The 17,691-nt window shown below is 34.0% G+C and overlaps 1 protein-coding gene across 4 annotated transcripts in view; it reads left to right on the top strand.

Annotated features, from left to right (window-relative positions):
* ADGRB3 (adhesion G protein-coupled receptor B3) overlaps nt 1-17,691 on the top strand; it is a 708,772-nt gene that overhangs the window by 546,916 nt on the left and 144,165 nt on the right. For all 4 annotated transcript variants that reach the window (XM_032409546.1, XM_032409548.1, XM_032409550.1 and 1 more), the window contains 3 exons: nt 7,009-7,135; nt 8,775-8,878; nt 12,779-12,881. In XM_032409546.1, the coding sequence (XP_032265437.1) occupies nt 7,009-7,135; nt 8,775-8,878; nt 12,779-12,881 (334 nt within the window). The remainder of the gene's footprint in view (nt 1-7,008; nt 7,136-8,774; nt 8,879-12,778; nt 12,882-17,691) is intronic.

Here is a 17,691-nt window from a genome sequence, read left to right as displayed (position 1 = left end):
GCTGAATAAATATTTGTTAAATAAAAAAATGAATTAGTAGTGTAGAAAAGTCCAACTTTTTATATCAGGTCAAAATCTATACTGGGTATTTATTCAACAAATATTTATTCAGCATCTACTATGTGTCAGACACTCTTTTAGGATCTGGGAATACTGAAGTAAAAAAACTTACATTCCAATAAGCAAAGACAAGCAAAAATTAAAGTACATACATAATGCATTAGATGGGATAAGTGCTAGGGGCAGCAACAGATCAGGGTAAAGACAAAGGGCATATGAGAAATTATTGGATAATGTATCAGTTATTATACAGCAAACCACCTCAAATCTTAGTGACTTAAAACAACAACTATTTTATTTGCTCACAGTTGTATGGCTCAGCTGTTTGGTTGAGTTCAGCTGGTTGGTTCTTCTGCTGGTTTCATCTGGTGTCATTCATGAAACTGTAGTTCTCTCTGGCAGTTCAACCTGGGGCTGGATGTTCTGGTTTGGTCTCACTCACATGTCTGGTAGTTGGTGCTGTCTCTCATACTCAGTGAAGCTCACCTGGGCTACTCCACATGATAGCAGAAAAGATGAGAGAATAGAAACTAAGATCTCTTGAGGCCGAGGCTCAGAAGTCACAAATCATTTCCATTGCATTCCTCTGATCAAATCAGGTCACAAGGCTTACCAAGATTCAAAGGAAGAAGAAATAAACTGTACCTTTTGATGGGAAGAGTTATTTAGAATTCATGGCCATTTTTAACCTACTACTGATGGGGAGTTACTATCTTATATTGGATAATTGGTGACAGCAACTCTGGTAGAATGACATAGTGCAGAGACCTACATGATGTGAGGGAGTAAGCAATGTAAATATCTTTGAGGGGTGCATTCTGGGCCAAGGCAATTCCTGGCACAAAATGCCAACATGAGACAACAAAAAGCTCAGTGCCTTTGGAAATGATGGGCAAAGGCAAGTATGTTAGGAGATGAAAGTAGAGAAGCAGTGACAGACCAGATATTACAGGTCCTTATAGGCCATTGTAAGATATGTGTCTTTTACTCCAAGTGAGATCAGGAGAACCACTGACAGAATTTTGAACAGAGTGACATGAGTTGACATATGTTTCAACAGGATCTCTCTGGCTGCTGTGTTCACTTGAGGTTAGGTGGCAAGAATGGAAACAAGGAGCCCAGTGATGGGATTTACCCAGGCAAGAGATGATGGTTGCTTAGAATAGAAGGGTAGAACTGATGGCATTTTCTGGAATAATTTGTAATAAGGCAGAAAACATATTCTTGGATTTTGTATAGTCTTCCCAACCAGACCCTTCTCAAAGAAAGAAACTATGTTGTTATTATTTTTTTTTAATGTGTCTTCTACTTTAGCGTTTGAAAAGCACTCACTGAATACTCATTGACTGGTTGGTTAGTGAAGACTCAGTTCTTTCTGCTGGATTGAACATAATCATTATAGCATGCTGAATCAGAGTTCGTCATCAAATGATGTTTGAAGACCAAAAACAAATAGATGAGCCTGTTCAGACCCATTGATACACGTCAGATTACATTTCTACTATATGCTGAAGAACAACAAATGAATTAGAGCTAAGACAATTTGTTTGGATCCATCAGTATTAACAGTCATTTCTTGAAATGTAAATAATCATTAAATTAACTAAGCAAACATCATTTAGTCCCTACTAAGTGAAAAGCCGCATGGCAGAGATTCAAAGGCAAACAAGATACAGTTCTCAAAAAACACTGATATTCTAGTATGGCATGGAGAGTGCTGATTTTATAACTAAAGAAAGGGAGATGAATTTATCAACTAATATTCTAGTGTTGGATGAGAAGCATTAATAGACACACAGGATTGTGGGGGGGAGGTCTAAATATAGAGTATTCCTGGAACTAGTTCATTTCTCTATAACAAATTGGAAATCCAGTGTTTTGGTATAGAGGGGTCACTATTAATTCCAGGCCCAGCACAGTGGATGATAAGTGCTCTTTCTGGTGGTAGCGAAGTACCTGCTTCTAAACGTCATCCCAATGAATGAAGTATATATGCTTTATGTGGGTGTTACTCTTTATTTATTGTTACATGTATACATACACACACATATATAATATAATATATAATATATATAATGCTATATACAGACATCATTATGATATAAAAAATAATTTTTAATAATCTTCCATTGAATCACAATACAGAGAATATCATTTTTAGAAGGAAAAAAGAACTTAGAACTTTCACCCATTATTGTGTTTTCATAATTTGGAATTTAAGCTTTTGTATCACCCAGAGCAGTAAATGATCTCACTAAAGAGACAGGAGATGTTTTATGTCATGAAAAATTGGAATAAAATCAATGTTTTTCTTTAATGCATCATAGGATATATTGCTTAAATATAGGATATAAACAATACAGTATGACAATCTACCTTTTACTAACTTTATTCATTGATGACTCAGTTTGCTAAAATTGTGACATAGTACCATAGTGGTTGCAGGTGTATATATGCATGACATTCAGATATTCTTACAACTTCATAGGACATGTTACATTCTGTTTTAAAAGAGATTGCAATTAAAACTTAGCATTGAAAACTTCTAGTATGGAAGTGAGAAGCCCAACTTTGCTTTCTCACTCTGACTTAAAACATGTCTCCTGAATTCACCGTACTTTACTTTTCTTATCTATAAAATTAAATGGTTGGGATAGATCAGTGATTCTCAACCCTGGCTGCATACAGAATCATCTGGGGAGCATTAGGAAAGTAATAATGCCCACGACCCACCCCCCAGGGCTTAATTTTTAAAGGTCTCCAGGTAACTTTAATCAAGTGTAGAAAACCAATGGGCTAGATGCTCACTAAGGTTACTTCTAGCAAAACTTTCTAATTTTTTATTCACTGTGTTTTGACATAGTAACAGTTGCTAGAGATAACTATTTGCAATATTTGCAATGTCCTAAAAAGTAGAAATTACCCTCAAATACTGTTTCAGCTCAAAATTGAGAACATTTGCTCATTTGTACTCCAAAATTTTCTGTACTATGGGAATAATTTACACCAAGAGCCATATAGATATCATTTACTTGAGTGTAATGTATACATTAAAAATAGTATAGATTCACCTAGTTTTTAGAAATTAGTAACTATTATCACTTTATTTCAGTATACATATATGGTAAGAATAGTGTATTCAGAAATTGTGTGTAAATTTTTTGAATTGTCGTTGTAGCTATTTTGATTTTGAATAAATGGGCCGTTAATATTCTAAGATAATAAACCTCCTAAGGTGTATAACTTATTCATAATAAATACTTTACACATTGATTTATTATGAAACAGAATAGACAGTTTTATAAAAGAATGTTCAAGTGAAATGTCTGGTTGTATTGGTATTTCGAAAGATAAAAGTTTGATTTCTTGGAACAGTTTTAAAATGTGTCACTGTAAGCTTTAGCTATCAGATTTTACTAAACAACTTTTTGTCAAAGAGAACAGATAATTTTTTTCTGTAATCTTAAATACTAGAGAATATAGCCACATGCTATATTATTTAAAACTCCCATGAAATCAGGAACCCAATGATATACTCAGATCCAGAAAGAAATCAGATAGACTGTTAGGAAATTGGAGAAAGGCCTCAAATAAATATTAAGCTAGAAAGTAATAGATTTTGTGTCTCACATTTTCACAAAATTCTGTGCCTGTGGGTATGTACTTTTGAATACTTGGGATAGGCAGACTCTTCTTCTTTTAGCCAGCCTAATAATAGGAAGAAGGAGAAGAAGTACAGATGACAGCTAACAGCTAACATGGGTGAATGTAGGTGTAACCAACAAATAATGTGCTGGCTGTATGGAATTTCTGCAGGCCTAGTTATTTTTGAAAACTATTTGAAATAAATTTTAATGCCCAGAAAAGATATTGTGAAAAAGAAATAGGTGGTTTTTCGGTATAGTATGTATATCTGCATCATCATTCTGTGTTCTCTTCTGACATTGTCAGTCTGTTATTATATCTTTAATGTTCCTATATATTTCGTTGTATTTGTTTGCCTTATTGATGACAACCTAGACTTAATAACTAAAAATAATTCACAGATACCAGTAATCATAGCATGCAAAAAAACTGTGACATTGGAAGAATAATATGACTGCTGCAATAGTCCACATTTTTGAAAACCTTGTTCTTTGCAGACTGGGGAAGTTATTTTGCTTCACATTAGCTCTATCAAATATCAGTTTGCTTTACAAGATCTCCCTGAAATCAATCAGACACGTGTACCATGCTTTCAAAGAATTTTGTACAGTAGCAATAAGCTATGAAGTGTTTGAAAATACAGATGACACATACTATAGGTCTTGTAATAATAGTGACATGTATGGTGATTTAGAGAATAATTATAAGAGTTTATATGTTTTTAAAATGTTAAGAGGTTTTATGAAACAATATAAAATATAGCTTGAGAATGGTATCATGTTTATTGCTTAGCTCTTGGGATTGACCAAATGTAGAAGTTACCCTCTTACCTTTCAAGATCTTCTCTACTATTCATCTGCTCCAAATTCTGATGTTCTCCTATCAGATACGTTATTTTGTGTTTTATACCTTGTTTTAAACTGAGAAGAGTACATCACACTATACTCACTCATATTATTATTTATTAATTTAATCAGATAAAGTCAACAAAGCAATAATAATTCCAAAGAGAGGTAGGGACATAGACTATGTAGCCTCAAGAAGGTACACATGGAAAGGGGCCCAGTGAGATTTGAAGCATTTCATGCTTGGGAAAACTGGTATCACTTTCCAATTTTGCCCAAGGCTGGGTCAGGTAGCAATGCAATCACTGTACAAACAAAGTAAAGTAAATTGACCTACTTTTCTAAAGATGTCATGTCAAATTTACATGATCTTCAGAGTCCAGCATCATTATATTGAACATAGACTTAATATCTGATAGCCAATGTTTAGTGATGCTAATATTTTCTTAATTACCTGGATATAAATACATAATTTTGTCTCATATGAGGTCTTATTTACAGTAAAGTTTTTATTCCTTATTAAGACTTTAAATTGGTTTATTGATCATAGCTACATAATGTGAAAAGTTTAAGTACTAGACTCCATCTTGAAAGCACAGATACTGCATTAAAGTAGAGCTGCCATCCAGGATGAATAATGCAGATGTTATGTTTTAAAACATGTCAGGTTCTCTTAACTATATCTTTTTTCCTTAAACTTTAATCAGCTAAGCTAAATGTTTTTCATTTGGCCTTAACTGTTTGTCTCAAGAAGATAAGAGACAGACAGCTAATGAAATAAATTGAAGGGCTGCTATGGTTAGGTAGAATTGGAATTTAATACTGTTGCAGTTGGTTGAAGGTATAACTGATACATATTTTTAAATTTGACATGGCTGCATGACATCATGAGAAAGAAAAGAGACCTCCTAATTTTGAATTGATAATACTTAAAAGTATTTGGGTGAGCTTAATTTTTTTATGTGGCCCTCCTCAAATACAGTGTATTCCTTCTTAAAAGAATTTGTAATTAAGAGTATTTTGAGTCATGAATATTAATGATACAAAATCACATATATTGAAAACATTGCTTCTAGATACCAAAAAGGATAGTGTGAATTATATTCTGTAGCTCAACTTGGAAGTCCAACTGTCACAGAGAAGCCTCTCTCATTGAAATCTCTCAGAAATAGACTGCATGCATATTTAACCCAATAGCTTTAGGCATTCAAGGATGGAGTAGGTGAAATCAAAAGTACCACATTCAAAATCATGTGTTATTTCCTTCAAATTTTAGAGTAATTTTTAACACAGATAATAATGTGGTTTGAAATTAAAACACATACACAGGTTTTGCTAGTTGGAGAGTTTCCATACCAGGGGGAGGAGAAGTGAAAATTGGTGCATTCAGCATATAACACGTGTAATGCTAATAAAGTTGATTGGTCGAACTTTCTAGCTTTTTTTTTTTTTTCCTTCCTCTTCCTGTAGAGTAGTTCAGCTGGGGGTGGAAGGGTTCTCCCCCATCTTGCACCCCCTACTAAGAAAGTGTAGGTTGATACCATTTTTATTGTTCTGCTGGGGTGGGAAATAAACCATATGCTTTAGAATTTTGAATGGCTATACCAAAGAGAAAATTGAAGCAGGCCCTCTTTCCCCCTTCCTACCGGACTTTGGGGTAGGGTAATTCCTCAAATGTCCTAGCAGACTTGGTGTTAGCTTAATGTTTCTACTCCAGGGCAGAGACGCAGGTCAGGGGAAAAAATGTCAAGGGCTTCAGAGGCGTGTTGGGCTGAATGAAGTGTGGAGTGGGAAGCTTATGTCTGAAACCTACCCCTCCCCTGGATACCGGGCAAAGGCAATGAGAGTCGTAACCAGCTGATGCCGCTGCTGCTGCTTCCCGTTTCCAGGGTGAAATTTTCACAGCAGCTAATTCTAAAGGGAGGAAAAATCCCTAACCAGCAGCGGAAAAGATCCTGTCACCCAACCCAAGCTATATAACCTTTTAGGCAGGCTTTTCAGAGAAATCCGCATTTTAAAAGCCAGCATTCACGATCCAAAAATACAGGACGAGAATCAGAGCTGGTATGAAAATCTGAAAAGCCTCTTTACACTCTGAGTGTTTGAAACGATCCGATGAGCATAGGAAGTGGCTGCCAACGCTCTGGCGGCTGCTCGTGCTGCCACTGCCGCCGCTGTTCCTCATAGAGGGCTGGACAGAGCTAGTCCCGGTTTCAGCACCTCCGGCGCTGGACAGCTCTTTGCACGCTGCACCCGCCTGCTTGCTTTTTCCAAACACTCTCGCTTTGCATTACTGGAGATGCATCTAAATTACGTTCTGTTCAACAACAAGTAGATTTTTTTTTTCCTGAACGGGAATTACAGTAGACGATTCTCTCAATTAAACTGCATTTTCTTCTTTACGGATTTGGCCGTCAGGCGTATTTATCCCGATCTCCCCCCCACCCCCCCTTTGCAGGAACGAGTCTTTGGGAACGTGGTCCACCCAGGGATGTAAAACTGTGCTTACCGATGCATCCCATACGAAATGCTTATGTGATCGTCTCTCTACCTTCGCCATTTTGGCTCAGCAACCTAGAGAAATAGTAAGTAACAAAGGGAAAACAAGGCTTTAATGCAAAGGCAGGGACATTGTGGAGAGTGTTTCTCCAGGGAACTGCATTTTAAAAGGGGAAATGGAAAATGTTGCAGGGTGGCAAAATTGGGTTCGTCTCCTCCTTAGCTACAGTAGCTTGGTAAAATGAATTCTAGTTGGTATGCTGTAACTAAATTCTACTCAATTTTATGTCTTCTAACTTAAAATTTCTGCAGTATAGTTTTGAGGATGTACTCCATCATATTACTAATATGCTGCAAACTTTCAAATAAAAATAATTGCCAACTTAACCTTTATTTTAGAACTGTAAAGCTGGTCTGGGGAATTTGTGAGAATACTGTTGGTGGTAGAATGAAGACCCCAGACACTATAAGCCAAACATATTGCATATCTGCATTGGATATTTTCAGTACAGGTTTTCTGGGGGTGTCCTTGGATATTTATTTAAACAAAAAAAAAAAACAAAAAAAATGAAGTTTTCATGAAAGCACGGACTGCCTGAAACTGTAAAATCATTCCTTAAAAGTGTAGGCTTGTAAAAAAAAAAAAAAAAGAAAGAAACTTGTTTCTTAAATAGACAGCTGCATAAACTGTCTAAAAGAAAAATAATATCCTCATCAAATGTATTTTGAAAAATTATTTCCAAAATATTGAAATACTGAAAAATAATTATTAAGATGAATGTGACTTTTTGTCTAAATTTGGCCTAAATATGCCTCACTCTTCTTATTTATTTTGATGACAGAAATACATAATATAATTTAATGTGCATACCTAAGGTTTGGAACACACCTGATCTTATAGTGTTTTTCTTCAAACATCCAATATCAAAAATAAGAAAAACAACAGATTTCATTAGTTAGTATCATATTAGTGTCTAAGGAAAGAAACCTCTCAAGTCAGTGACTGCTTATAATCTTTATATGTGTTTTAAAATATATAAGACTTATTTGTCAAGGTCATGTATTTAGGGACTGATACTGGTATTGTGAAAATTATCTCTGCATATTTTGTTAATAGAAAAAAACCCCACAAAATATGTTGTAAGTTGTTGCATTTGAAATTTGATTTTCTTCTATATCCTTAGAGGCCAGGCAAGTGAAATTAAATAAGAGAATACTTGACTTAGAACAAAGTTGTCAAAAGTCAGAAAGTTTGAAAATTTTCCAGTATCTAGGTACCAGGTTGGGGTAACAATGAGTTATAAATGGGAAGATCAAAGTAAATTTTATCAAAAAGCATACTATGAAATAACTGAACTGTAGTTGTTGAAGAAAACTGAATGCTGCTTCAAATTTCAGCTAGAGAAAATTTAAGATGTGAATATTCACCAAGTTTTAGTTTTAGATATTTATTGTAGAAAGCCATAGTGGGTAATATGCCATAATCAAGCATTTAAAACTCTAAGGCCTTTATTACTTCACAGTGAGAGAGAGGGGGGAGCTAGAATTAGTCATTTTAGAGGTTGAGAATATATGAACAAAGTGATTACTGGGTAATTATCTGGTAACTATAACAATTCTGTTGGCTGTTTTTGAGTATTAGTATAGTTTTGCTGAGTTTAGAAGTTATTTTCATTTATAAAAAAAAAATCTCTTCTTTTTGTGTTTCTTTTGTTTAATTTACAGATCATGGAATCCTCTGGTACACCTTCAGTTACCCTAATAGTAGGCAGTGGCCTTTCTTGCTTGGCCTTGATCACCCTCGCAGTTGTCTATGCAGCATTATGGAGGTATGTAATCAATTAATGCACTTGAAATGGAGTGTTCTCTTATTCAGGTTAAATCTGGCAATATGATAAACATTATGTCTCCTTTCTTTTTAATTTACTGAAAGAAATATTTTTAGAACAAAGTTATAATTGCTGTAATTGAACTATAATAAATGAGCTTAATAATAATAATAATAATAATAATAAAATTCTTACCTAATTTTCTTGTATTTGCCTATGATGAGAAAATAAACAACACATACACTTTTCTTCCCAATTCAAATGATGATAGCTTTCAACAAGTTGCTTACCCTCAACCATGGTATTCTTATCCCCCAAGTTCAGTCAATGTTTGTTTCTATTTATCCCAGTTGCTATTGAGCTTGAGAGTTGAATTGGTACAATTAAAGTAATTTCTCTGTTACAGAAATATGGTCTCCAAATTCTTAAGTGTTCAGTTTTAAACTTAAGAATTTAAACACATGCTTTCAGTATATCCCAGACAATGAGTAAATCTTCTATACTATTAATGCATTAACATAATACCACAATGCTATAGGAAAGGCCTCTTTCTTGAATGTTTCCAAAAAGTCAGATTTTGACAAATTGGTTAAAAGAAGTAAAAAATACATAAGTAAGTGGATGTGCTTGAAAAACTTTGTTCTCCAATATTTGAAATTGCATCAGCTTGATAGTACATGAAAATTTAGTATTTCTCTAAGATTTCTTCTATTAATAAAAATTAGACCTGTATATTTTAGACATTTTATTATGTCTATTCACATATTGATAAACAGCACATAACCAAATGGCCAAACTTCCTAACGGATTTAAAAAATGTTAAGTGTAAAACATTTCTATATTCATCTTGATTATTAAAAATGTTCCAAAAATGGTTATTATATGAGTAAGTAGACAATTGTACATTATTTCCTGAATATTTGCAATATTAAAATTGCAAAAGTAGCTAGTCCTTGTGTTTTACTGTTACATACGTTAAAAAACAATTCAGTTGAAGAACTAATTATAATTTAATAAAGAAAGGTCATTTGATTTAACATCCTTTCCAAAAAAATGTTGTCCATTATATTTTTCACTCTTTTGAGGATAAGAATTAATTGTCCAGGATATTAAATTGTCAACGATATTAGAATTTTCATACTTCAAACAAAAATATGTACACATTCTTGTTCCATTGACACAGGTACATAATAAAGGTTCTGCCTTCCTGGGAAGGAGTTACCCGGTAGTAAAACACTGACAGAGTGAGAAAATCTGATAAAATATGGCCAATCCCATGGAATTAAAGAAATGTTTGGTCTAGGCATGGCATTATAGACAATAGAATCCAAGCTTCAGGGTTTAGTCAAGCAGACATTGCCCTGGGAATGGAAGAGCAAGATGGACAAAGACTGGGAAGAAGACCACTTTGTCTCCCATAATTGCCTAAATGGCACTTTTTGGAAAATGAGGCAGTGTTGAAGGGCCAGGACTTCAGGCGATCTCAACAGTGTCATACTTCATACTCACTGAAGTAATTAGAACTAAGTTCCATTTCTCAGTACTTAGGGTTCAGGCACCAATTCCACCTTCTTTTCACCTCTCAATACCTATAGCTAACATTAGCATAAACATTGCCAATATAAATAATATATAAAGAAGCACAAGATTAATTTGTCCATAATAAAGTTTTCTTTAATCCAGAAGATCCAGGGAAATCACCTATTAGTTTTCTAAGAATTACCCAAACACCTGGAAGGATCTATTAGTACTTGATGTGAAACTGAGAAGTATAGAAGAGAGCACCAAGAAACAACATAAATTTTGATTCCTAACTTTAGTGGCTAATCAATTCATTGTCTACAAATGGAAGAATTGAAGTAGTATTAATAATTTTATGGAAGTTCCAAGATTCCTAAATTATTAAGTGAATCCTGTAGCATGACAAATTTAATGAATGTTATAAACATTAAATTTACCTTATAATAGTACCGTATGGTATTACTGCATGGTAATACTCATGTTAGGATCCTGCTGCCTTTTTTTCTAATTAAAACGTTTAAATTTAAAAATTTTTAATGGTTTATAAAATGTATGAACATCAGAATTATTTTATATATAACGTAGTGTTTTGAAAATTGTTGGTGTCCCTTAGAGTTCATTAGAAATGTTCATCAAAAAATTAATATACTAAGGTATGTTCTCTTCATCTACAAATATGTTCTGTAGAGTTATTACGTCAAAGAGCAACTGAGCATATCTTTTTAATCTATATATTGAAATGATGCATTCACAAATTTTGTTTAAAACCTCAAATATAAAAAGTTTTGGGAGTTGAGACGTTTTACAGAAAATTTTAAGGCAATAATGTGACTCAGTATTGACGAATAATAGGAATATCTAAAAACTCTTCAGGGTGGTCAGTCTGGGTTTTTTATCACCATGATTTTCCTACTTACAGAGCAAATGATATCACCAAAACCCTTTTAATAATGTTATCTGTGTGCTTGTGCTGTCATGAAGCCATTAACATCATATGAAGGGTCAGTTTTGTGCAGCCCTTAAACTTTTTATGTTCCATCTCTCACTCACATAAGAAGAAACAACTTAATATTTGATGATGTCTTTAGCTTCCCAGTGTGTGGTTTATTATATTTTTAGATACTGATGATGCAGGGACAAGGTTAAGCAACTCTTGAGGGCATTTTGTATTGAGAATTGACCTAGGTTATTCCTATTTGGGTTTGTTTTGTGAAGAAAGGAAATTTTTTTATACTAAAAAATTGCTTTTTGTATTTTATTATTACTCCTGTTTTTGTTTTGTGTTCTCTTTTGAAATGTGTGATGGAATGTGGGGCTTCTGCCTAAATATTCCTCAAAGACAGAGATAGAGAAAGAACTTTGATAGATTTTATTTTCCAAAGAGTGCCTCCAGATCTCTGGCACCCTACCTAGCCCTGCACAGTAAACCCATGCCTGCTGTGGAAAATGATTCCATGTACTAATACAAATTGAACCGCCTCAAATACACAGCAAGTACAAGTATGTCTTTTTTGTTACTGTCACTCAGTGATTTACCACTGGGTACAGTAAAGCAAAATAACCGTTACCCTTTTAGGGTAAACAGCTGGTAGAACATTTGATTCTGAGCAGTTTCCTCTATGGCTTACATCCTTGATGCACTTAAAAGTCCTATAGCAGACTGTAGATGAACACTTCTTCATAAGGGTAAAATACGGCAGACACCAAGTAATTTGCCAGCCCAATGGCAAATTATCATTTGTGGATTGGACTACTTTCTGGAGATGAAGATTCACTTTCTTGTCTTTTTCTTTTTCTTTCTTTCTTTTTTTTTTTTTTGGAGCAGTTAGTTAAGGAAAAGAAAAATATAAAGAGTAACAAACTATATAAAAATATTTGAGTGTATGAAATGGTGGATAAGTGTTCATGGTTTCATGAAAGTAATGGTTGCTTTCTAGTATACAAGGGGATACTTGAGAATCTGTGTGGGGTTTTTCCTTTTGGTTTCTATTGATTTTACATGATAATATATATACATATACATAATGGTAATTATAGTAATTGATATATTTCCAAGAAATTTTATATTTTTAGTAAAAAAAATTATATTGATAGCAGATACAAGTTCAAGTCTGTCAGAAATGCCATGTTATCCATACAAACGTCTAAAGAAAATAAAATTACTCTAAAGGACTCTAGGACATGCCGTGTCACACTAAAATTGGGTCTCTAAGAATAATCTTTATTTAAAAAAACATTTTTCCTACATTTTCTTCTATAAAGGATATATTTTAGTGTTTCCTTTTCTGGATGAATTTCACCAGTTTGCATGATATGGAATTCTTCTTCATCTTTCTGCTGAATTTTAAAATTGGACACTCTCTCTCTCTCCCTGGCTAGGTACATACGCTCTGAGAGGTCTATAATTCTAATTAACTTCTGCCTGTCTATCATCTCATCCAACATCCTCATACTGGTTGGACAGACTCAGACACATAATAAGGTATGACTGGTAATTATTCTGATTCTATTTGTGTGTTTATGTTTTGAGATAAAGCTGATTATTGATAATCTAAACATTCTAGATAAAATGGAGAACTTCTGACAAAAATTATTTTTAAAAATAAAATTATTTCATTAGTTTCTAAATAAAAGTATTACCTAGTCTAGACCAGAAATACATTCCTTTGGCTTAACTTCCTGGGGTTGAAGAGGCTATTTATAATAGTAAAGATATGTTTATTAAACATTATATCAAAGCTCTGTGAGTTCAAAGCCTTGGAACATCAAAAGAACAAATTTTGATTCATTATCCTAATTGTAAATAGAATTGCCTGTGTTTTGGTCTACTTTATTAACACTGATTCCTAATAGTCAACTATAAATTGCTTACAAGTATAACATAGATCATGAAAATCTACCCCAAAGTTGTCTGTTGGCAATAACTGAAGAGAGTACTAGGTAAAAGCAACAATAGATTTTATGCTTTTCAAAAACTTTTACTTCACCAAAAACATTTCGATACTGAACCAGCATTGCGGGTCTTGAACTGCACAGTCACTTTGAGCAGAATGTAGAAGCATAGGTCCTATTCATACAAATTGGGTTCAGTTGGATGACCATGTTTTTTCCAGCAATGACTGTCAGCTTTCTTTACTAAACTACTCTGAATGCATTGTAAGAAACCCATACTAGCAATCTTAAATTAACTTACCCCAATCTCAAAGTAATTCTGGTAAACATTGCTTTGATAACTTTTGTTGATTAATCCCAGCCTGTTGTTTTCTCAACTTTTTTATTGTCAAATACTAAAACCAATAATTGAACCTTTTTCCCCCCAGAAGATGGTCATTTAAAAAAAATTAATGTACTTTTCAGTAGGTTCTTTTGATAGATTAGATATTTGTAGGACATGTATCAACATCAAAGATATGGATAGTCTAATTTTGCTAACCCATGCTCCTAAGACTGCTGATTACCACCCAAGGAATCTGATTTTGGATCTGGGTAGTTAGGGCCTAGGAATCTGCTTAGGTGATTCTAATGAAGCTTTCTTCTTGAACCATATTGGTCTTGGACAGGGGGAGAGCCCAAGGGGGAGGTCACTAACCCTGAAGGACCAAACAAAAACAATTAACAACCCAGTAAAGAGCCCTGTGGAAGTAAAAAGAACTTTCATGTATTTGAATGTTCTGTTTTTTCCTATTTATGACTATGTAACATAAATTTAAAAGTATATATAAATGGGGAAAGGGAAAACAGGAAGTAAGGAGAAAGAACAAAGGTTGAGGAAGATACCAGCTGGAATTAGGAGAGGAGAAAGAAATGTACAAATAACCAACAGCGGGGAAAGTGGGGATAAACATTGGCACAAGCTGGGAAGGAAAAGGGAAGTGAGGGGAAGTTAAGTAGAGTTGGGGAGAAGATGGGACTGTAAACCCTCAGGAATTACTAAATTACTTATCTCACCCTTACCATTTTGGCTTTTACCTGGGCAGGGCTTCAGATCCCATAGAAAGGCTCATTTACTTCTTAATACCTATTCACAATTCTTAAACTGTTTGTCCTTGAAACTCCATGCAGAAGAGGAGAGCTTTCCCTCTGGAGTAGAAATTATTTATTGGGTCTGGGAATCAGAAAAAAATCAAGCTAGAGTTAGCTAAAGCACATAGTTTAAGTTTTTTGTTTTTTGTTTCTGTTTTTTTCACCAAAGCCCCCTTTCCTGTCTTTGTTTACCCTCCAAACACTCATTACAATATGGAAAACTACCTGATCTTCAGTAGGAAATGTGCTTTTAAGGCTGTTTCATGCCTTATGGCAAAGTTTTTACAAGTTCTAAGCCAAATGGTCAAATGGTAGAATTTTTCACAAGGTTTATTACATATTACAGTGATTATTGTCTAAATCATTCCTGTCCAATAGAAATATAATGTAAGCCACAAAGGTAAGTTACATATGTAATTATTTTATTAGCCACATTAAAAAGTAAAAAAAGGCAGGTGAAATTAATTTTAATAATATATGTAACACAGTATATCCAAGAGATGACCATTTCAACATAAAATTAATATTTTTAAATGCTAATACAATATTTTATAATATTTTTATTAAGTCTTCAGAATTGATGTTTATTTTATACTTCCAATACATCTCAGTTCAGACTAGTTACATTTTAAGTGCTCAGCAGCTACGTGCAGCCAGTGACCACCATATTATATAGGTCTACATGGTAATAATATTCAGAAACTAGTCTTAAGAAATTACGTTCTTGGCCATTTTGCCTTTCCCAACTTTTTAATGTCCTTGTTTTTTCATGGAGATATCTTTTTGATATTTGCAAATATTAGGAACATCAAAGGCAAGATAAGACAAGTCTAGTTTTACTTTTCATTTCTGATTAAAAAGAATGCCTGGTATGGGCTTAGAAAAAAAAAAAGTTTCCCCAGGTCATTATCTATAGAGTAGATTCCATGTGGTTTTGGGACCATAGTAGTTCTGTTCCAGATAGCCTGTGCTCATCTGTGCTGCTACAGTTACTGATGCTTGTGGGGGAGGAGCTTTTGGTAGGTGGTAGTAATGATGAGAAATTACTGGTTTCTCTTATGCTATGTTAATTTTGCTTTATTGGCTCTGAATAGATGATTCTGCAAGCCTAGGACAATTCGCTATATCGTTGTGACTAGAAGGGGAAAATATGAACACTGGGATTTTATTTTTAGTCATTCTTAACAATATCAATTTTCTGGGGAAAATAATCATATATTTTATCATGATGTGCTGAATTGAATTACATTGACCCTACTTCATTTTATATGTGAAATAGCAGTATGTGAAAGCTACACCTTTCTGACTATATTTGGGATTAGTGATTTTTTTAAAAAAAAGAAAGAAAAAATACAAAATGTATCATCTGTATAAACTTATGATCTACATAACCTCCAGGAAAGTATTTTAAAAAGGTAAAGTATTGTTCACCGGTACAGTATTTTATTTAGGTTGTGTGTAGGACCTCATTGCCGCTGTGGGCATTTTATAATTGATCAGATTCCTGTCTTTGACTTCCCTGGTAAGTTTTGATTGAGGCTTTAGTATTCCACATTTGGGAAAATGGAAACATGTGGGAGAGCTTCTTGATGAACAAGTTACTTGGTCCTGCCTCTCAGAGTTGTCATGGCTAGTTTGTGTGAAAACAGGTATTTGGTGCTGATGTCCAGAATAGTTTTGAAGTGTCATATTGGGGTCTTTCTCTGAACTGCTTGTTGAAATATAATTAACTCAGTTGTCTCACTACTGAATATTTCTTTTGAGTTAGGATAGAAACAAGCTGAAATTCATTGTTTGAAGTATGAGGTATTCAAATCTTTAAGCTATAGATTCAGTTGCTAGAAGCAAAGTAAGAAATCAAATGCAATTTCTTGTATCTCTTAAGATACATTTATAAAATTTACTGATAACCTACGTCATTATATTTCAAACGTTCTCATAAAGGGTCATTGCCCTTCGATATCTTTGTATAATTTAACCAAGATGTTCTTATATCACTGAAATGTTGTTTGTGAAGAAGTATGCAATTTTTTTTAAAACTGTGTAGACTCTTTTTGGTCCTACTGTTCTGCAGAAAACAAAGATTGTTTCAGAAACATATTCAGAATATGGTTTTCTTAATCACAAAATATATATCTGCTTCTCTCTAAAAGACTTTGAAATGATTTATCATATAAAGACTTCATAATATGCTTTTTAACTGATGAAAGCCAAATTTGGCAAAACTCTTTTTTTTCTTTTTTTTTGGTTAGACAGTAGTCGCCACCCAGTAAGTTGGAAATGCTAAGAGGTAGCTTCTCTCCCGCAACCTCACTACCAGGTTATAATGAAGGCAAGGCAAGTCCAGATTCTATCACACAGTTAGATATTTTTTAGATAAACACTTATTAGCATATCAGAAACAAACCTGTTTTAAAAGCTCAGTGAAAATCCTAGATCTTTGTCATTTTAGATACTTTGACCACATGTTGTGGCAACATTCACTTGAGGTAGACATAGCGACACTTTAGAAGCAGTCTTCTGGGCCCTTCAGTCGCCATGATGCAATCAGAAATCCTCCTACTCTCATGTCTGGACACAGAATGACTGGGAATAAAACTGTGGGCCCCATCTCTAAGACACGCTGGATATAGGCTTCAATGAAATCATTCATATAGTCACATCAGGACTGAGAAGTGTTTAACTATATTAGCTAATCCACATAAGCCTTTATTTTCATCAAAGGAAGCCCATTACTACACCCACTATAGTAATTAACCAGACACTAGTTCATCAGTAAAGATCAACCTTTTATATTCAGTTTGATGAGTAAAGTGTTGAGTGTGGACAGATCTACCTAGATCAAAAGGACTTGGGCGTTGCCACCTCTGGAATATGGCCGTTTTGAATATAGTGCCCGCTGACCACCGTGTTGTGTGCATTCCTGGACAGCTTCTAGAATTAAGGTTACACTAACTGACACATAATAGTATCATTCGGAGAATACCAGAGTGTTATGAAATAAATGATAGGTATCCTAAAAAGACATCCTAAAAGTTAAGTATTTGAAAAATAATAGTCAACTGTGAGAAGGCAAAGTTAGACACTAACTTTAGTCTTAAGAGACCCAGCAAAAGTTCCCACTGACATATCACGGGGGGCTTCCCAAATTATTTCAAATGGGTAAACATCATTTCCTCAACACTAGGAGGAATTTATCTCATGTTTCTTTATGTGTGGACAATCTAATTATATAATGAGCTATGTCTTTTAATTTGTTCTTACAAAAA

This window comes from Phoca vitulina, unplaced genomic scaffold, assembly GCF_004348235.1.
Source record: "Phoca vitulina isolate PV1807 unplaced genomic scaffold, GSC_HSeal_1.0 scaffold11, whole genome shotgun sequence".
Classification (NCBI taxonomy): domain Eukaryota; kingdom Metazoa; phylum Chordata; class Mammalia; order Carnivora; family Phocidae; genus Phoca; species Phoca vitulina.
This window is presented reverse-complemented; position numbering and strand designations above follow the sequence as displayed.